General features: G+C 45.5%; 1 protein-coding gene across 1 annotated transcript; it reads left to right on the top strand.

The window, feature by feature from the left end:
• Positions 1-6,999: 6,999 nt before the first annotated feature.
• Positions 7,000-13,082, top strand: SPATA31F1 (SPATA31 subfamily F member 1). Its single transcript, XM_052645379.1, has 4 exons — positions 7,000-7,140; positions 7,713-7,758; positions 8,273-8,333; positions 9,320-13,082. The coding sequence occupies exons 1-4, from the start codon at positions 7,000-7,002 to the stop codon at positions 13,080-13,082; spliced, it is 4,011 nt and encodes a 1,336-aa protein (XP_052501339.1).
• The last annotated feature ends 2,932 nt before the right edge of the window (positions 13,083-16,014 follow it).

Genomic DNA, 16,014 nt, shown 5'->3' with positions numbered 1-16,014 from the left:
GCGACCCCATGAATTGCAGCACGCCAGGCCTCCCTGTCCATCAGCATCTCCCGGAGTTCACTCAAACTCACGTCCATCGAGTCAGTGATGCTTGTTTAAATGGCCATACTACCTAAAGCAATCTACAGATTTAATGTGATCCTTATCAAATTACCCATGACATTTTATGCAGAACTAGAACAACTAATTCTAAAACTTTTATGGAACCACAGAAGACCCAGAATTCCAAATCAATCCTAAGGAAAAAGAACAAAGCTGAAGGCATAACACTGCTAGACTTCAGACAATCTTAAAAAGCTACAGTAATCAGAATAGTATGGTACTTGGCAAAAATAGACATATGGGTCAATGGAATATAAGAGAGTCCAGAAATAAACCCACACACCTGTGGTCAATTAATCTTTGTCAAAAGAGGCAAGAATATACAACAGAGTAAAGACAGTCTCTTCAGCAGGTGGTACTGGGAAAACTAGATAGCTGTGTGTAAATCAGTGAAGTTACAACACTTCCTCACACCTTACACAAAAATAAATTCAAAATCGCTTAGCTGTATAAGACATGACACCATAAAACTTCCAGAAGAAAACATAGGCAAAACATTCTCTGACATAAATTGCAGCATTTTTCTTAGATCAATCTCCCTAAAGAAAGAAATAAAAGCAAAAGTAAACGAATGTGATCTATTCAAACTTAGAAGGTTTGCACAGCAAGGAAATCATTGTTGTTCACATGCTAAGTGGTGTCTAACTGTAACCCCATGAACTGCAGCATGCCAGGCTTCCCTGTCCATCACCAGCTCCCAGAGCTTGCTTAAACTCACGGCCATTGAGTCAGTGATGCCATCCAACCATCTCATCTCTGTCACCCCCTTCTCCTCTTGCCCTCAATCTTTCCCAGCATCAAGGTCTTTTCCAGTGAGTCGACACTTCGCATCAGATGGCCAAAGTATTAGAGTTTCAGCTTCAGCATCAGTCCATTCCATGAATATTCAGGGTTGATTTCCTTTAGAATTAACTGGTTGGATCTCCTTGCAGTCCAAGGGACTCTCAAGAGTCTTCTCCAACACCACAGTTCAAAATCATCAATTCTTCAGTGCTCAGCCTTTATGGTCCAACTCTCACATCCATACATGACTACTGAAAAAAACCATAGATTTGACTATACACACCTTTGTCAGCAAACTGATGTCTCTGCTTTTTAATACACTGTCTAGGTTTGTCATAGCTTTTCTTCCAAGGAGCAAGTGTCTTTCAATTTCATGACTGCAGTCACCATCCACAGTGATTTTGGAGCCCAAGAAAAAAAGATCTGTCAGTGTTTCTTTTTCCCCATCTGTTTACCATGAAGTGATGGGACCAGATGCCGTGATCTTCATTTTTTGAATGCTGAGTTTTAAGACAGCTTTTCACTCTGCTCTTTCACCTTCACCAAGAGACTGTTTAGTTCCTCTTCGCTTTCTGCCATTAAAGTGGTATGGCCTGCATATCTGAGGTTGATGTTTCTCCCAACAATCTTGATGCCAGCTTGTGAGTCTTCCAGTCCAGCATTTCACACGATATACTCTACATATAAGTTAAATAAGCAAGGTGACAATATACACCCTTGACGTATTCCTTTCTCAATTTTGAACCAGTCCATTGGTCCATGTCCAGTTCTAACTATTGCTTCTTGTCCTGCATGTAGGTTTCTCAGGAGACAGGTAAGGTGGTCTGGTATTCCCATTTCTTTAAGAATTTTCCAGTTTGTTATGATACACACAATCAAAGGCTTTAGCATAGTCAGTGAAGCAGAATTTAGAATTTTAGAATTCCCTTTTTCTGTGATCCAGAAGATGCTGGCAATTTAATTGCTGGTTCCTCTGCCTTTTCTAAATCCAGCTTGTACTGGAAGTTTTCAGTTCACATACTGGTGAAGCCACTCTTGAAGGATTTTGAGCATAATCTTGCTAGCTTGTACAACTGTGTGGTAGTTTGAACATTCCTTGGCATTGCATTTCTTTGGGATTGGAATGAAAACTAACCTTTTCCAGTCCTCTGGCCACTGCTGAGTTTTCCAAATTTGCTGGCATATCACATGCAACACTTTAACAGCATCATCTTTTAGGATATTAAATAGCTCAGCTGGAATTCCATCACCTCTACTAGCTTTGTTCATAGAAATGCTTCCTAATGCCCACCTGGCTTCACACTCCAGGATGTCTGGCTCTAGGTGAGTGACCACACCATTGTGGTTATCCAGGTCATTAAGACCTTTTTTTACAGTTCTGTGTATTCTTGACACCTCTTCTTAATATCTTCTGCTTCTGTTAGTGAAAGTAAAAGTGAAGTCACTCAGTCATGTCCAACTCTTTGCGACCCCATGGACTAGCCTACCAGGTTCCTCCGTCTAAGGGATTTTCCAGGCAAGAATACTGGAGTGGGTTGCCATTTCCTTCTCCAGGAGATCTTCCCGACCCAGGGATTGAACCCGGGTCTCCTGCATTGTAGGCAGATGCCTTACTGTCTGAGCCACCAGGGAAGTCTTCTGCTTCTGTTAGGTCCTTGCCATTTCTATCCTTTATTGAACCCATCTTTGCTTGAAATGGTCCCTTGGTATCTTCAGTTTTCTTGAAGAGATCCCTAGTCTTTCCCATCTGTTGTTTTCCTGTTTCTTTGCACTGTTCACTTAAGAAGGCTTCCTTATCTCTTTTTGCTATTCTCTGAAACTGCATTCACTTGGGTAGATCTTTCCCTTTCTCCTTTGTGCCTTTTCCTTCTCTTTTCTTAGCTATTTATAAGGCCTCCTCAGGCAACCACTTTGCCTTCTTGCATTTTTCTTGGAAATGGTTTTGGTCACCACTTCCTGAAAGATTGCTGTCGTGAGCTGTGAACTATGCCAGTTTCATGACCTCTGGAGAAGAGGATTTCAATCCAGGGCCAGAGACGAGACTTGATCACTCGGAGCTTTTGTGTAGTAGAGTTCTATTAAAGTATAAAAGAGATAGAGAAAGCTGCTGAAATAGACATCAGAAGGGGGCAGAAAGAATGCCCCCTTGCTAGTTTTTGGGAGTTGAGTTCAGTCGCTCAGTCATGTCCTACCCTTTCCGACCCCATGGACTGCAGCACGCCAGGCCTCCCTGTCCATCACCAACTCCCAGAGTCTACTCAAACTCATGTCTATTGAGTCGGTGATGCCATCCAACCATCTCATCCTCTGTCATCCTCTTCTCCTCCCGCCTTCAATCTTTCCCAGCATCAGGGTCTTTTCCAATGTTATATGTCTGTTAGCAAGCTGCTAATGAGATATAAGAAATACCTCAAGACTAAGGGATTTTGACCAGGCCCCTCTCCCACAATACGCCTTTTTGAGATAGAATGGCACAAGGTGTGTCATCCCCAGCCACAAAACAATTGACATGAATACTGGTTTGTTGAACCGTTATCAGCCCAATGTTTGAGAAAAGGAAAAAAAGGTTAGTCTTAGGCCAGAATTGATTTAAAGAAAGGCAGACTACAAAGCAAATACATAGTTTCATTAACATAGCTTAAGAAAAACATTTCCATAAGAAAAACCACATAGGTTAACTCAAGGTTTGAGAAGAGTTAAGTTCAGGCAGAACCAGGCATTGTCAGCACAGAATGAAAATAAGCCTCTTTTAATTTTGTGTAGAGAAAGGAAAAAAGTGTCTGCCACTTGCAGTTTATTTCCTCCTGCCTCTTAGGGATCTCTGGCCTTCCTACCTGTTAACCCTCTCACTCCTGTACAGTGTTATGAACTTCCATCCATCATTCTCCAGGCACTCTTGTCTACCACATCTAATCCCTTGAATCTTTTCCTCACCTCCACTGTATAATCATAAGGGATTTTATTTAGGTCATACCTGAATGGCCTAGTGGTTTTCACTACTTTCTTTAGTTTAAGCCTGAATTTCACAATATGGAGCTGATGATCTGAGCCACAGTCAGCTCCAGGTCTTGTTTCTGCTGAGTGTTTAGAGTTTTTCTACCTTAGGCTGCGAAGAATATAATCAATCTGATTTCAGTATTGACCATCTGGTGATGTCCATGTGTAGAGTCGTCTCTTGTGTTGGAAGAGGGTGTTTGCTATGACCAGTGCGTTCTCTTGGCAAAACTCTGTTAGCCTTTGCCCTGCTTCATTTTGTACTCCACAGCCAAATATGCCTGTTACTCCAGGTATCTCTTGACTTCCTACTTTTGCATTCCAGTCCCTTATGATGAAAAGGACATCTTTGTTTGGTGTTAGTTCTAGAAGGTCTTGTAGGTCTTCATAGAACCATTCCACTTCTGCTTCTTTGGCATTAGTGATTGGGGCATAGACTTGGATTACTGTAATATTGAATGGTTTGCCTTAGAAACAAATAGAGATCATTCTCTTGTTTTTGAGATTGTACCCAAGTACTGCATTTGGACTTCTGTTGACTATGAAGGCTACTCCATTTCTTCTAAGGGATTCTTGCCCACAGTAGTAGATTTAATGGTCATCTGAATTAAATTCACCCATTCCTGACCATTTTAGTTCATTGATTCCTAAAATGTCGATGTTCACTCTTGCCATCTCCTGTTTGACCACATCCAACTTACCTTGATTGATGAACCTAACATTCCAGGTTCCTATGCAATATTGTTCTTTACAGCCCTGGACTTTACCTTCACCACCAGACACATCCACAACTGAATGACGTTTCTACATTAGCCCAGCCTCTTCATTCTTTCTGGAGCTATTTCTCTGCTCTTCCCCCACAGCATATTGGACACCTACTGACCTGGGGGGCTTATCTTCCTATGTCATATCTTTTTGCCTTTTGTCGTGTTCATGGGGTTCTTGAGGCAAGAATACTGAAGTGGTTTGCTATTCCCTTCTCAGGTGGACCATGTTTTGTCAGGCTCTGACTAGCAGGGACATGCCCTTCAGCCACTCCATGTAGCCAGATGGTATGCCTGGTGCCCTGGTTGTCCCACTGATGGTCCTCGTTGAGCATGTAAACCTTCACCTGCTGCCACATGTCGGTCAGCATGCTGCCTGGTGGCCAGGGCAAAGGCCCTGCTGCAGTCACAGGAGTTTGGGATTAGTAGATACAAGCTGCTACATATAAAATAGGTAAGCAACAAGGTCCTACTGTATAGCACAAGGAATTATATTCAATATCTTATAATAAACTGTAATAGAAAATAATCTGAAATACATATATGTAAAATTGAATCACTTTGCTGTACATCAGAAGCTAACACAACATTGTAAATCAACTATACTTCAATTTAAAAAATATTTGCAAAATATACATAAGATATTTTCATATTATTAAATAAAACAAGATAAAAACCATGTCTATAATATGCTTTCATTTGTGAAAAAACATCACTCTATTTATACTTCCTATCCCAAATTAATTCCTAAATCAGTTCTGAAAGATACACAGGGAAGGAAAAGGGGAGAGAAAGATGAGAAAGAGACATACTACATACCTTTTTTTGCCTTGGTAATTTTGTGTGCCTACTTTTAAAAAACAATTTTAAGCTACTGAAATAAAATAAATGCTTCCATCAAGAGAACTCATTCCTGCTCCTCCAGTATTTCCCTTCAAGCCCAATCCAGTCCACCCACATGCACCTCTACTAGAGGTAGACTGCATTTCTTACTGCCGAATGAACTCCATGGCCCACCCCTCAGTATTCTGCATCTGCTGGTAAGTTTCTCTCCTACCTAGAACACACTCCTTTCACCCACAGCCTGCATGTAAACATTCAACTCCAGTTTCACTCTACCCAGGAGCCTTCTCTGACTATGCATCCTGATCCTGTGTTTTTTCCCCTTAGGAATGGGATGTTTGTGACCTAGCCCTCATAGATGAATAAATGATTCCATTTGTTTTCCATTGCTGGTTCTTACTTTGTGTGAATTAGTCTTATCTTAGAAACCAGTGAAGTGGTTTTGGGTTGCTGGCTCTAACAGCAACATGACTGAAAATATCTTTGTATCCTTGACACTGTCCAGCTTAGGACTGAGCACAGATTGATCACTCACCATGCCAGATGGATAGAGGACTGGACACTGGAGGAAGGACCAAGTGGTATCTTCAGATATACTGAGGCCAAGAATTTTTTGGCTGTGAGACCACTGTTACCAGGGAAAGACTCTCTCAAGGAAATTCAGAAATTTTGAGATATTGGAGTCAGATCACAATATCCACAGACAGCCAAGCGGGTAATATAATGTCTATAGTCAAGGTGTAGGAATGATGGGTCTTGGGAGTGACTGGAAAAAACACCCATCATGCCTAAGAGTTACCAATCGAGCCACTGTGTTTAACGACTGAAGCCCGTGAGCCCTAAAGCCAGCAACCCAAAACTGCTGAGCCAGCATGCTGCAACTAATGAAGCCCATACACCTAGAGCCTGTTGTCCAGAACTGGAGATTAGCCCCCACTCTCCACAGCTAGAGAAAGCCCGAGAGCAGCAAGGAAGGCCCAGAGCAGCCATAAATAAAGTTCTCCATTCCCAAGCCATAACCAGTCTCTGCCATCCCTAAGCTAATGTATGCTTCTCACATACATTTTCAGTACCGGTGGAGTTTACAGAGGTTCCTCTGTCCCAGCTACTCTTTCTCAAAATGTACCTAGTGTTCCTAAACACTCAGTTTTCAGTGGATGGCTGACAAGACAGCTGTCACAAAGGAAGAGCTGAGCTGTCAGGCTGGTGGAGGCTGTGGAAAGTGAAGACAAAGTGAAAGCAAAGACACTGCCTGCAAGGGACACCTTCAGTCCTTACAACAAGACACCCTCATTTACAGATTGAATCACCACGTGAGCTTCTGTAGACAGGTATGTCTTTTGACACCACACCTGCCTTGTGAAACAGGCGGGCTTTGTGATGTAGTCTGAGGGCTGGTTCCGTCATCTGTGAGGTGGAGACCACAGGCATATCATGGAGAATCATTAGGCACCAGGACCCTGAGTGCCTACATATAGGAATGGTTGGTCTCATGCTAATGAGGTTTTAGACCATGCTGATCCCGACTTCTGTTCTGTGGGATTTAGTGTATTTCTTATATATCTCTGGCTCCATCTTCATTATTATCCTAGCTATCTGGCAAGTGAAAGAGAGTTACCATGGATTAATGGAAGGTAAAAGGAGCTGCTGCCAGGTAGGGAAACGCTATGACCATGGCTGCACTAGTTAAGTCTTAGATAAGACACATTGTTACTCTTTATAGTACCTCTCTTTCTCAGAGCCTAGAAATAATGCCCTGCTAGCCCACCCCTTCTGTATATTCTAGTTGAAAAATTAAGAATTTCTATCTAACTTGGGTTGAGTGCTAGATAAAATGGAATCTACCTCATTGGATTTCTTCTGACCTCCAAAAATGGGGGATTTTTCTGATTGGTGGACTTAGTAAGCAGAAGCCCTTGGCTGAGAGCCACCAACCATTTAATCCATTCCATTATTCCTCCTGTATCACACTAAGTCCCCTGACAAACTTGTCCTGAGAAAGGGGACAGGAGGTATAGAATATGGAAAGCACTGAAGTAAGTGTGAAATAAGTAAAAAAATGAAATGTTCAGGTGAAAAGCTGGAGTACAGGACGAACATATAGAAGAGTGTATAAAATACAGAGATACAAAAAGAGACTGGGAAATGTATATTTCCTTTGTTTCATTTTGGATGTGAAAAAAAACGGTGTCCCACTTCACACTCTTTTAATTCTTTTTCTTTAAGAGTCACCAAAAAGTCAGACAAGGGGCTAGAGATGCAGCGTCAAGAGGTAAAGTCTCAGTCTTTGCTCTGACTCCCCTCCACTGTGGGCAAGGAACCCTGGCCCGTGATGGGCCCTGGTGCCAGGAGCCAGGTACTCTAACCACTGAAGACTTCCATTGTCTAAGCTGACAAATTCTCCCAGAAAAAAACAGGGGGGATGGCAAATCAGAGTCTGGGAATGTTCTAAAGTCCACCTTACCCCCGGGAATGAAAAGAGAGAAAACACGGGAGAAGTCCTTAACTGTGTCACTTACTAGTTTTATGACCCTCTGGAAGTCTCTGCATCTCTCAGTCTTGTTCCTATGAAACAGGCTCTGATGATCCTGCCTCACTCACAGCATAGTTGTGAAGATCAAATGAGAGCAGGCCCAGAAGAGCACATCATACCTGGTTAAGTCATACACAGATGTGCTTTACAGCACTCACTTTGGAGTTTGCAATCTCCTCTCATTCACAGGCTTCCTATAGGATGTCCCTGAACCCTCTCCTGCTCCATGTAACACTGTCTTCTGGTTTCTCAGCTAGGAGACATTCCCAGGAAGAAGCTGAGAAGCCGTGGGAGCTGCTTTCTGTCATGAGAAGGTGATCTCTTGCTCTTTGCAGTCTCCCAATTCCCAGTCTGGCCTGTGATCATTTGTCTGTTTGACCTGTGACAAGGATGGAGAGGGGAATGGCTGGGAGGGAGCCAGACACATTGGAGCCTGGAGCACTGGTTTGGAGGGTTGCCAGGGCAAGGGGCACTCAGATACTTCAGAAGAGAGTGTCCTAGTTCTCTGTGCTAGGCTCAAGTGGCCCTGGAATTCAGGAGTTCACTAGTAGATGCACTAGTTCATAAAAGACTCTACATGGTTTTGCACTCAAGCCATAAGACAAGTTATACAGTCAGGAGAATAGATAATTAAGTGCATAATTAATTCATCATTTTCATATTCTTTACAGCTACACCCATTCAAGGGCAAACCCCTGGACCCTGCTGACATTACCTCCTCTGGTTCTGTCTTCAGGGAGATCAGTTCCTGGGACAGCCCTCAGACAGGAGCTTGTCATATTATTTCTTTCTTCTCTAGAGAAAGGGGACGGACTCTCAAGAGATGTTGTGTGCACTCTTTAATCCCCAGAACAGGGTTCCCAAAAGAATCGCCTTTTTCATAGTTTGGAAATAGTGAATACTAGGCCACAGCCTTGGCCCATAAAGAGAATGACTCCAGGTTCTACATGGTGATGTTCCTGATGCTGTGCCATCAGCCAGCTAAACCTGTCTGCCTGGTTCCATCTCCTAGCTCAGCTTCTCAACACAGGTCACAAAGGACTCACCCACCACCCACTCTCTCAAGGCCCTGTGCCCCCATCAGTTGTCTGAGACCTCATCCAATAAGCCCCAGGCCCTCAGCCCAGCCCACCATAACTTGCCAAATGTCATTTCCCTAGGGGGAAAAAATGGATGAGTAAACAGGCAGCAGAGCCAGGCCTCTGAGCTTATAGGACTAGGGGAGGGCAGCCCAGTCTGAGGCCAAAGAGGCAGCTGTCACTCCATCAGTAACAGACGCTTGCCATGTTTCCCTCCCCAGCCAGGGCTGGCTTCCTCAAGAGGAGAGTGTGCGGCAGCTCCTGTGTGAAGATCCCTGCTGCCAAACCTGCAACAGCATGGCTCTGGAGATTCAGCAGGTGCTGGCAGATGAGAATACCCTGGTCTCCCCGACTTCAGGGGAGCCAGCACAGGGCTCCTCTTGCCTAGAGGTTTTGTCCACGCCTAAAGTTTCTTTCCAGCAGAGTATGGAGCATCGTTCCCCACACTCCAAAGATCTTTCACTTCCATCTGCAAACCTCACAGTGTCACAGAAATCCTTGGCACAGTCAGTGGCCCAGTCACCTGGTACAGCTGGCATCCATGATTACTGGGCTGAACACCTCAAGCAAAGGCAGGGATTTCAAATGCCAGAGGTGCCCAGGGGCCCAGAGACTATGCTTTCTTTGAGATTTGAGGAGCCAAGGGTTTCAGTGAACTTGCAAGAGATAATCCAGAGCCATCCCAACCTTGTCTATGGGAACCAAGGCCAGCAGCCCTTGAATTCCCAGGTCTCTCTGCTGACCCTGAATCGAGAAATCACAGCTCTAACACATCCTATGGCCTTAAATATGGTCACTGTCCTCCCTGCCCACCTGCCGTTCCTTTGTCCTGAAGTCCTGAGGCTTCTTGAGGTACATGTAAGAAGACTGATGCATTTCCAAAGGTGGGGGCTCCCCAGACGTGTGGAAGAGTCCCTGAGGCAGCTTATCCCAAACCCGCCACTATTTTGCCGCCCTGTACATAATCAACCAGTTTCTTTCATCCAGAATGATATTTCTCAGTTCTCCGTTGAGAAATTCGGGACCATTTCATACCAGAACTGGGGCTCATGTATAGCTGGCCAACCCACCCAGGCCTTCTGGGTTTCTGAATGGTCCATTATGGACCCAGAACAAAGACAGTACTACCAGCAAATCCCAGACCATATGACTCTAGCCTCACCCTATGTGGCTCTTAAAGAATCAAGTGGCCTTTATCTAATGCCTGGGCAACAGGCTAGTGATTCAGAGGGCCCTGTGCAGTTGAAATACAGCCAGCTATTCTGTGGCCTCCCTTCTCTGCACAGCGAGTCCCTAGTTGACACCTTCTTGGGATATCAAGGCCTCTCCATGAACGAGAGCATGTCCAAGCACTCCTTGAAGTATCCTTTTCTCTTCAAGGAGCTCTCCTGCTTCCCTCTGATGCCTAAAACTCTGCCCCAGTCAGCTCTACCCTCTTCTCCATCTTCCCCAAATTGGACAGCTCCACCTGAGCACCAACAAGCTCAGATCAGTAGCCCCTTGCTGACTCTGGATGAATGTAAAGCCTTGGAGTGGCACCTGCTGCAGAGGCAGCTCCAGCTTCAGTGGGACTTTCCAGATGTTTTCCAGAGAGATCAGCACACTGAGAGCCCCATGCAGTGTAAGCCCAGTGACCAAGCCCAATCTTCTGAGACTGTAAAAACTTCCTGGCCAGGTCAGCCTGTCTCCACCATCACAAAGGAACTATTCTTCCCAGAGCAGGCCAGGAGGCTGCTGGAATTCCACCTCCAGAGACAGTTGGTTCATAATCACTCGAGCCTACCCTGGAAGAACCAGCGGTCCCTCCAGTTGCCTCTGCCCCCTGCTGGCCAGCAGACTCTGTCCTGGAGCAGCAAAGCCCTGGACAATGTGAATGTCCCCCAACCTACAGCTCTAGAGGGCACTGGGGTTGGCGACCCACTCCCAGCCATTAAGGACCCAGCATCAGTCCCTATGCTGCACGTGACTGACCAGGCCAAGGCAACACTGCAGAGCCATGTTGACTCCAAATGCAAGGAGATTCACCAGGGCAAGGTTCCTGTCTGCATACGTGGCTCTTGCGAGTTCAAAATTCCTGGGGGCCTGCAAGTGACTCCCTTCACCTGCATCCCAGAAAGCAAGCCCCTGGAACTACAGGCAGCAGATGACCTGGACAAACAACAGGAAGTTACACCCTGGATGCCAATGGCCCTTGACCAGCAGCAACAAGCCTCATCAGATGCTCTCATTAAACATCCTAAGTTGCCCTGGTCCCTGTCTCAGGGAGCCATTGAGAAACTGAAGACAACTTTACAGCACAAGTATCTGGCCTTCTTGTCAGGACTGCCTTCTCCTTATTATGTGGCTCTCTCCAGGGCTACGGCTCCAGCAATCACTTCTCCAGCTATGAAGACAGAGATGGTGCCTGGACCTATCCAGTTCCCAACAGAACCTCTGACTCAGGTGCCCTCACCTGAAGAGCAGGGTCTGAGTCCTGGGCCAGGCTTTCAAGATGGCAGTGAGGCTTGTGCAGATGCTGCAGGTGAATTCCAGGCTGAAGTGCAGATGGAAGGAATAATCAAGATGGTGCCTCAAGAAAGCCAGACAGGGCCTGCAAGGCCCTGCTCACTGAGGGAACCCATCTTGACTAAACTAAATTTCCATCTGAGAAAGAAGATCCTAGAGATACAACTGGGAATTCCCCTAAAGGCAAGGGAGTCCAGAGAACAAACGGTAGCAATGCCAAAGAACATGTGCCCACAGGAGTCTCCTGGGAATCTAGACAACCAAGGAAAACTACCACTCCAGGATCTCCCCGTCCCACCAGATACACCACGTTCCCCAGATCCAGAATGGCTCCACCTCACAGAAGAGCTAGCCACGGAGTCAAAGACAGCGCATCAGAAACAGAAGCAACATGATTCCGGTGCAGCACACCATGAGTCTGTCCACTGGGCCGCCCAGATCTCACAATCCAGTGGGGACATGACAGAGGCCAAGGCCCAGGTTCTTTGTGCTCGGCTGGAAGCCAGTGTGAACAACCCCAGCCTGGAGGAGGCCTGGAGCTCTGAGCCCCATAGGCCTGACAAGAGCAAGGACTCAGCCCAAGTTCCCACACTGGCAGAAAAGAGAAAGAAGCCAGGCAAACCCAAATCAGCTGGGGACTGCGGAGAAGGGGATGCAAGCTTCACACTCTCCTCCACAAGAGAAAAAAGCCACTCAACTGAAGCACAGAGGCCAGAAGGGGTGCTCCTGAACAGGACACCCTGCAGCTCCTGTTGCCAGAGACGTCATTTTCACCTTGATGCTCCCTGCCAGCACAGTCCTGAGCATCACCCTCAGCTTAAACTCCTAGAGCTACCTCCTGGAGTCCCTGAGGGGAAAGACTCTGAGAAGAATGACTTGCGAGCCAGTCAAGCCAAGCTCAATGTCATCCTCAAACCAGCAAGAGTTCCTGAGAATGCCCAGCCTGTGGTGCCCCAGGTGTCACAGGGCCAGTCTTTCCTGGGCCAACTCACTCCAGGTAACCCACTGTGGGGCCACACTTTACAAGGTCAGATGTTGCAGGGGCCAGTGATGCCAGGCTATACTCATCAGACGCCCAGTCTTCCAGATTCTGGCTTTAGAAATAAGATGAAATCTTTTTTGCACTGTATTAACCTCAAAACAAAAGGCAAAGGGCATAAGGAATCCACGTCCCCCACCTCTGAGAAAATGGCTAACACAAGAAAAGTAAATGCGGCAAAGAGCCTGGCTCCAGCCAAAAGTCCCAAGGAGAGACCTAAGACAGAGAAGATAAGGGGGGTCCTGAAGGCTCAGTTTCCGCCACCTGAGAAGCAGATGGGCCTGGCCTTCACGGACATACCCCGGTCCCTGGACAGCAAGCTCTGGCAACGCTCCCACTCGCATCAACTCCGCTCAGCCTCTGTTCTGAGCACCCCCCACCACTGCCCTCGGCACTGTCCTCGAGTGGCTTGTGCCACCCAGCCAGGGAACCCACCCTGACCCTCAGCTGTCACCTCAGACAAAAACACTGGTCTGTTCAAGAAGACCCAGCACAATCTAAAGACTTCATAGTCTACGCAGTGTCTGCATCCCTTGAAGAGGGTGCTACTGTAATTTCCATGAATGTACAGGTGGGCAGAATGCCACCCAGAATACACTCTGCATCTCTAAGCTGGGAGTTGTGCGTCTGCTCTTTTCTCCACTGTGGTGTGTTCACGAAAGGCACATGGGAAGTAAAGATTCTCCCTATCTAGAAAAGGAGCTGTAACTCACACTTAGGCTGGGTCAGCATTCCACACAACACCCCCCTCACTGGACTGCGGAGAAAGGGACTTCAGCAGAGAAGGAAGGCCCTTATCTAAGGTACACTGAAAGTAAAGGTCAGCCTTGACTTCTATCATGGCATCCTTGGGCACAGAGGACCATTTTGGGCCTGAGGATAGTACTGTCAAGGAGTAGCCAGGAATCCCACAAGCAAAATTCATTGATGATTTCTATATATGCCCACAATCTGGAGGGAAGTGCCAGTGTTCCAACTTTGAGGAGGTGCTTTGGTTTATTATCAACAGCATATAGCTAATATAACTAATGTCAGAAGCAAATGGTAGACTCTCCCCTCTTTGCCCCCTGGTGGTTATTGGTTAGATCTTTCTGGAGAACACACCTGGGAGGCTGCTGGAGCTCTCTTGCCTGTATCCCACTTCCACTGCCTATCAGCTGCATGGAGTGAATGACACCTGGGGAGGCACACAAATCATTACATTAGTATGACATGTAATGAAACAGGGAATCCTGCTGCAGGATTACTGAAGTACTCTTCTTAAGAGGACCCCAGAAGGGTCACAATAAAAATAACCTTGATTATGCTGTACACTAACAGTGCCATGTGTCAATTATATCTTAAAATTGGAAGGGAATTCCCTGGTGGTCCAGTGGTTAGGACTCGGCAGGGGGCATGGGTTTGATCCCTGGTCAGGGAACTAAGATCCCACAAGCTGCACCACATAGCCAAAGTAAAAATGGGAAGAAAAATACTTAAAAAAAAAAAAAAAAAAAAAAAACCTTGAGAGGTTTCTTATATTCAATTAAAATATTTGCTTACTTACTATTTGCAAGGTACTATCACAATCACAGCAAAGACATAGGAAGTACACAATGGAGTTGATGATTTCATGGGACAGTCTCACCTGCCCAAGTTGTCTAATCAGCATAAATACCTGAATGGCCAATATTCACCTTAAACTAAACAACAGTGAACTCCTGAGTCCCTACCCCAACCATCATCTAATTACATATATAAAGAATGCTCCAATCACAGTATTCACATCAGTTCAGTTCAGTTCAGTCACTCAGTCATGTCCGACTCTTTGCAACCCCATAAATCGCAGCACGTCAGGCCTCCCTGTCCACCACCAACTCCCAGAGTTCACTCAGACTTACGTCCATCGAGTCAGTGATGCCATCGAGCCATCTCATCCTCTGTCGTCCCCTTCTCCTCCTGCCCCCAATCCCTCCCAGCATCAGAGTCTTTTCCAATGAGTCAACTCTTCGCATGAGGTGGCCAAAGTACTGGAGCTTCAGCTTTAGCATCATTCCTTCCAAAGGAACCCCAGGGCTGATCTCCTTCAGAATGGATTAGTTGGATCTCCTTGCAGTCCAAGGGATTCTCAAGAGTCTTCTCCAACACCACACTCAGTTAATAGCAATTCCATCTTTCCAGTTGTTCTGGACAAAAACAGTGGTGTCATCCTTGATATTTTTTTCCTGATCATTCACATCCAAACCATCCTCTTGGCTACATCTTATGAAATGAATTCAAAACATGACCATTTCTCTCTCTGATGTTATGATTACTGCAATAGTAACATGACTAATCTCCCAGATTCTGCCTGAGATCATACTTCCAACATTTTTTCTCAACACAGAAGCTTGCTGCACCTAAGGCAAGGTCCTAGCTGTTGATGATTAGATAGAAAGGTAGATTAGATGGTGATGATGGTGGTGATGCAGAAATGGAGGAAGGGAAGGAGTAGGAGAGGGAGGAGGAGGAGAAAGAAAGAAAGAAAAATTGAAATGTAAAACCATGAAACTAAATAAGATCACCAAGGCAATGATTCACAAACAAAGAACAGATCTAAGGACCAGGCTCTGGGACACCTCAACATTAAGAAATTGAAGGGATTAAGCTTCTGGTTCAGGATGGCAGAGTAGAAGGACGTGTGCTCATCTCCTCCTGGGAGAACACCAAAATCACAACTAGTTGTTGAACAAGCATCAACAGGAGAACACTGGAATCCACCAAAAAAAAGATAACCCATGTCCAAAGGCAAAGAAGCCACAGCAAGACGTCCCTCCCAGCAGGAAGCTTACACAAGCCTCTTAACCTCCTCCATCAGAGGGCAGACAGAAGAAGCAAGAACCACAATCCCACAGAGGCTACTCAGCCATAAAAGGAATGCATTTAAATCTGTTCTAATTAGGTGGACAAAACTAGAGCCCATTATATAGAGTGAAGTAAGTCAGAAAGAGAAATATAAATATCATATACTGACACATATATATGGAATCTGAAGAGATGGTGCTGATGAATTTACAGAAATTTACAGTACCAACAGATAGTCAGTGGGGATTTGCTGTATGATTCAGGGAACTCAAACAGGGGCTCTGCGACAGGCTGAAGAAGGGTGGAGTGGAGAGGGAGATGAGAGGAAGGTCTGGGAGGGAGGGGACATGGGTGTGCCTATGGCTGATTCTTAATGTATGACAGAAAACCACAAAATTCTATAAAGCAATTATCCTTCAATTAAAAAAAGAGCACCAATCCCACAGAAGCTAGAACAAAAACCACATTACAGAAAGTTAATCAGGATGAAAAAGCAGAAAGTTATGTCCCAGATGAAGGAACAAGATAAAACCCCAGAACAACAACTAA

The sequence above is a fragment of the Budorcas taxicolor genome, chromosome 8 (genome assembly GCF_023091745.1).
Source record: "Budorcas taxicolor isolate Tak-1 chromosome 8, Takin1.1, whole genome shotgun sequence".
Taxonomy (NCBI): Eukaryota; Metazoa; Chordata; class Mammalia; order Artiodactyla; family Bovidae; genus Budorcas; species Budorcas taxicolor.
Note: the sequence above shows the minus strand (reverse complement) of the source record. Positions and strands in the feature narration are given on the sequence as shown.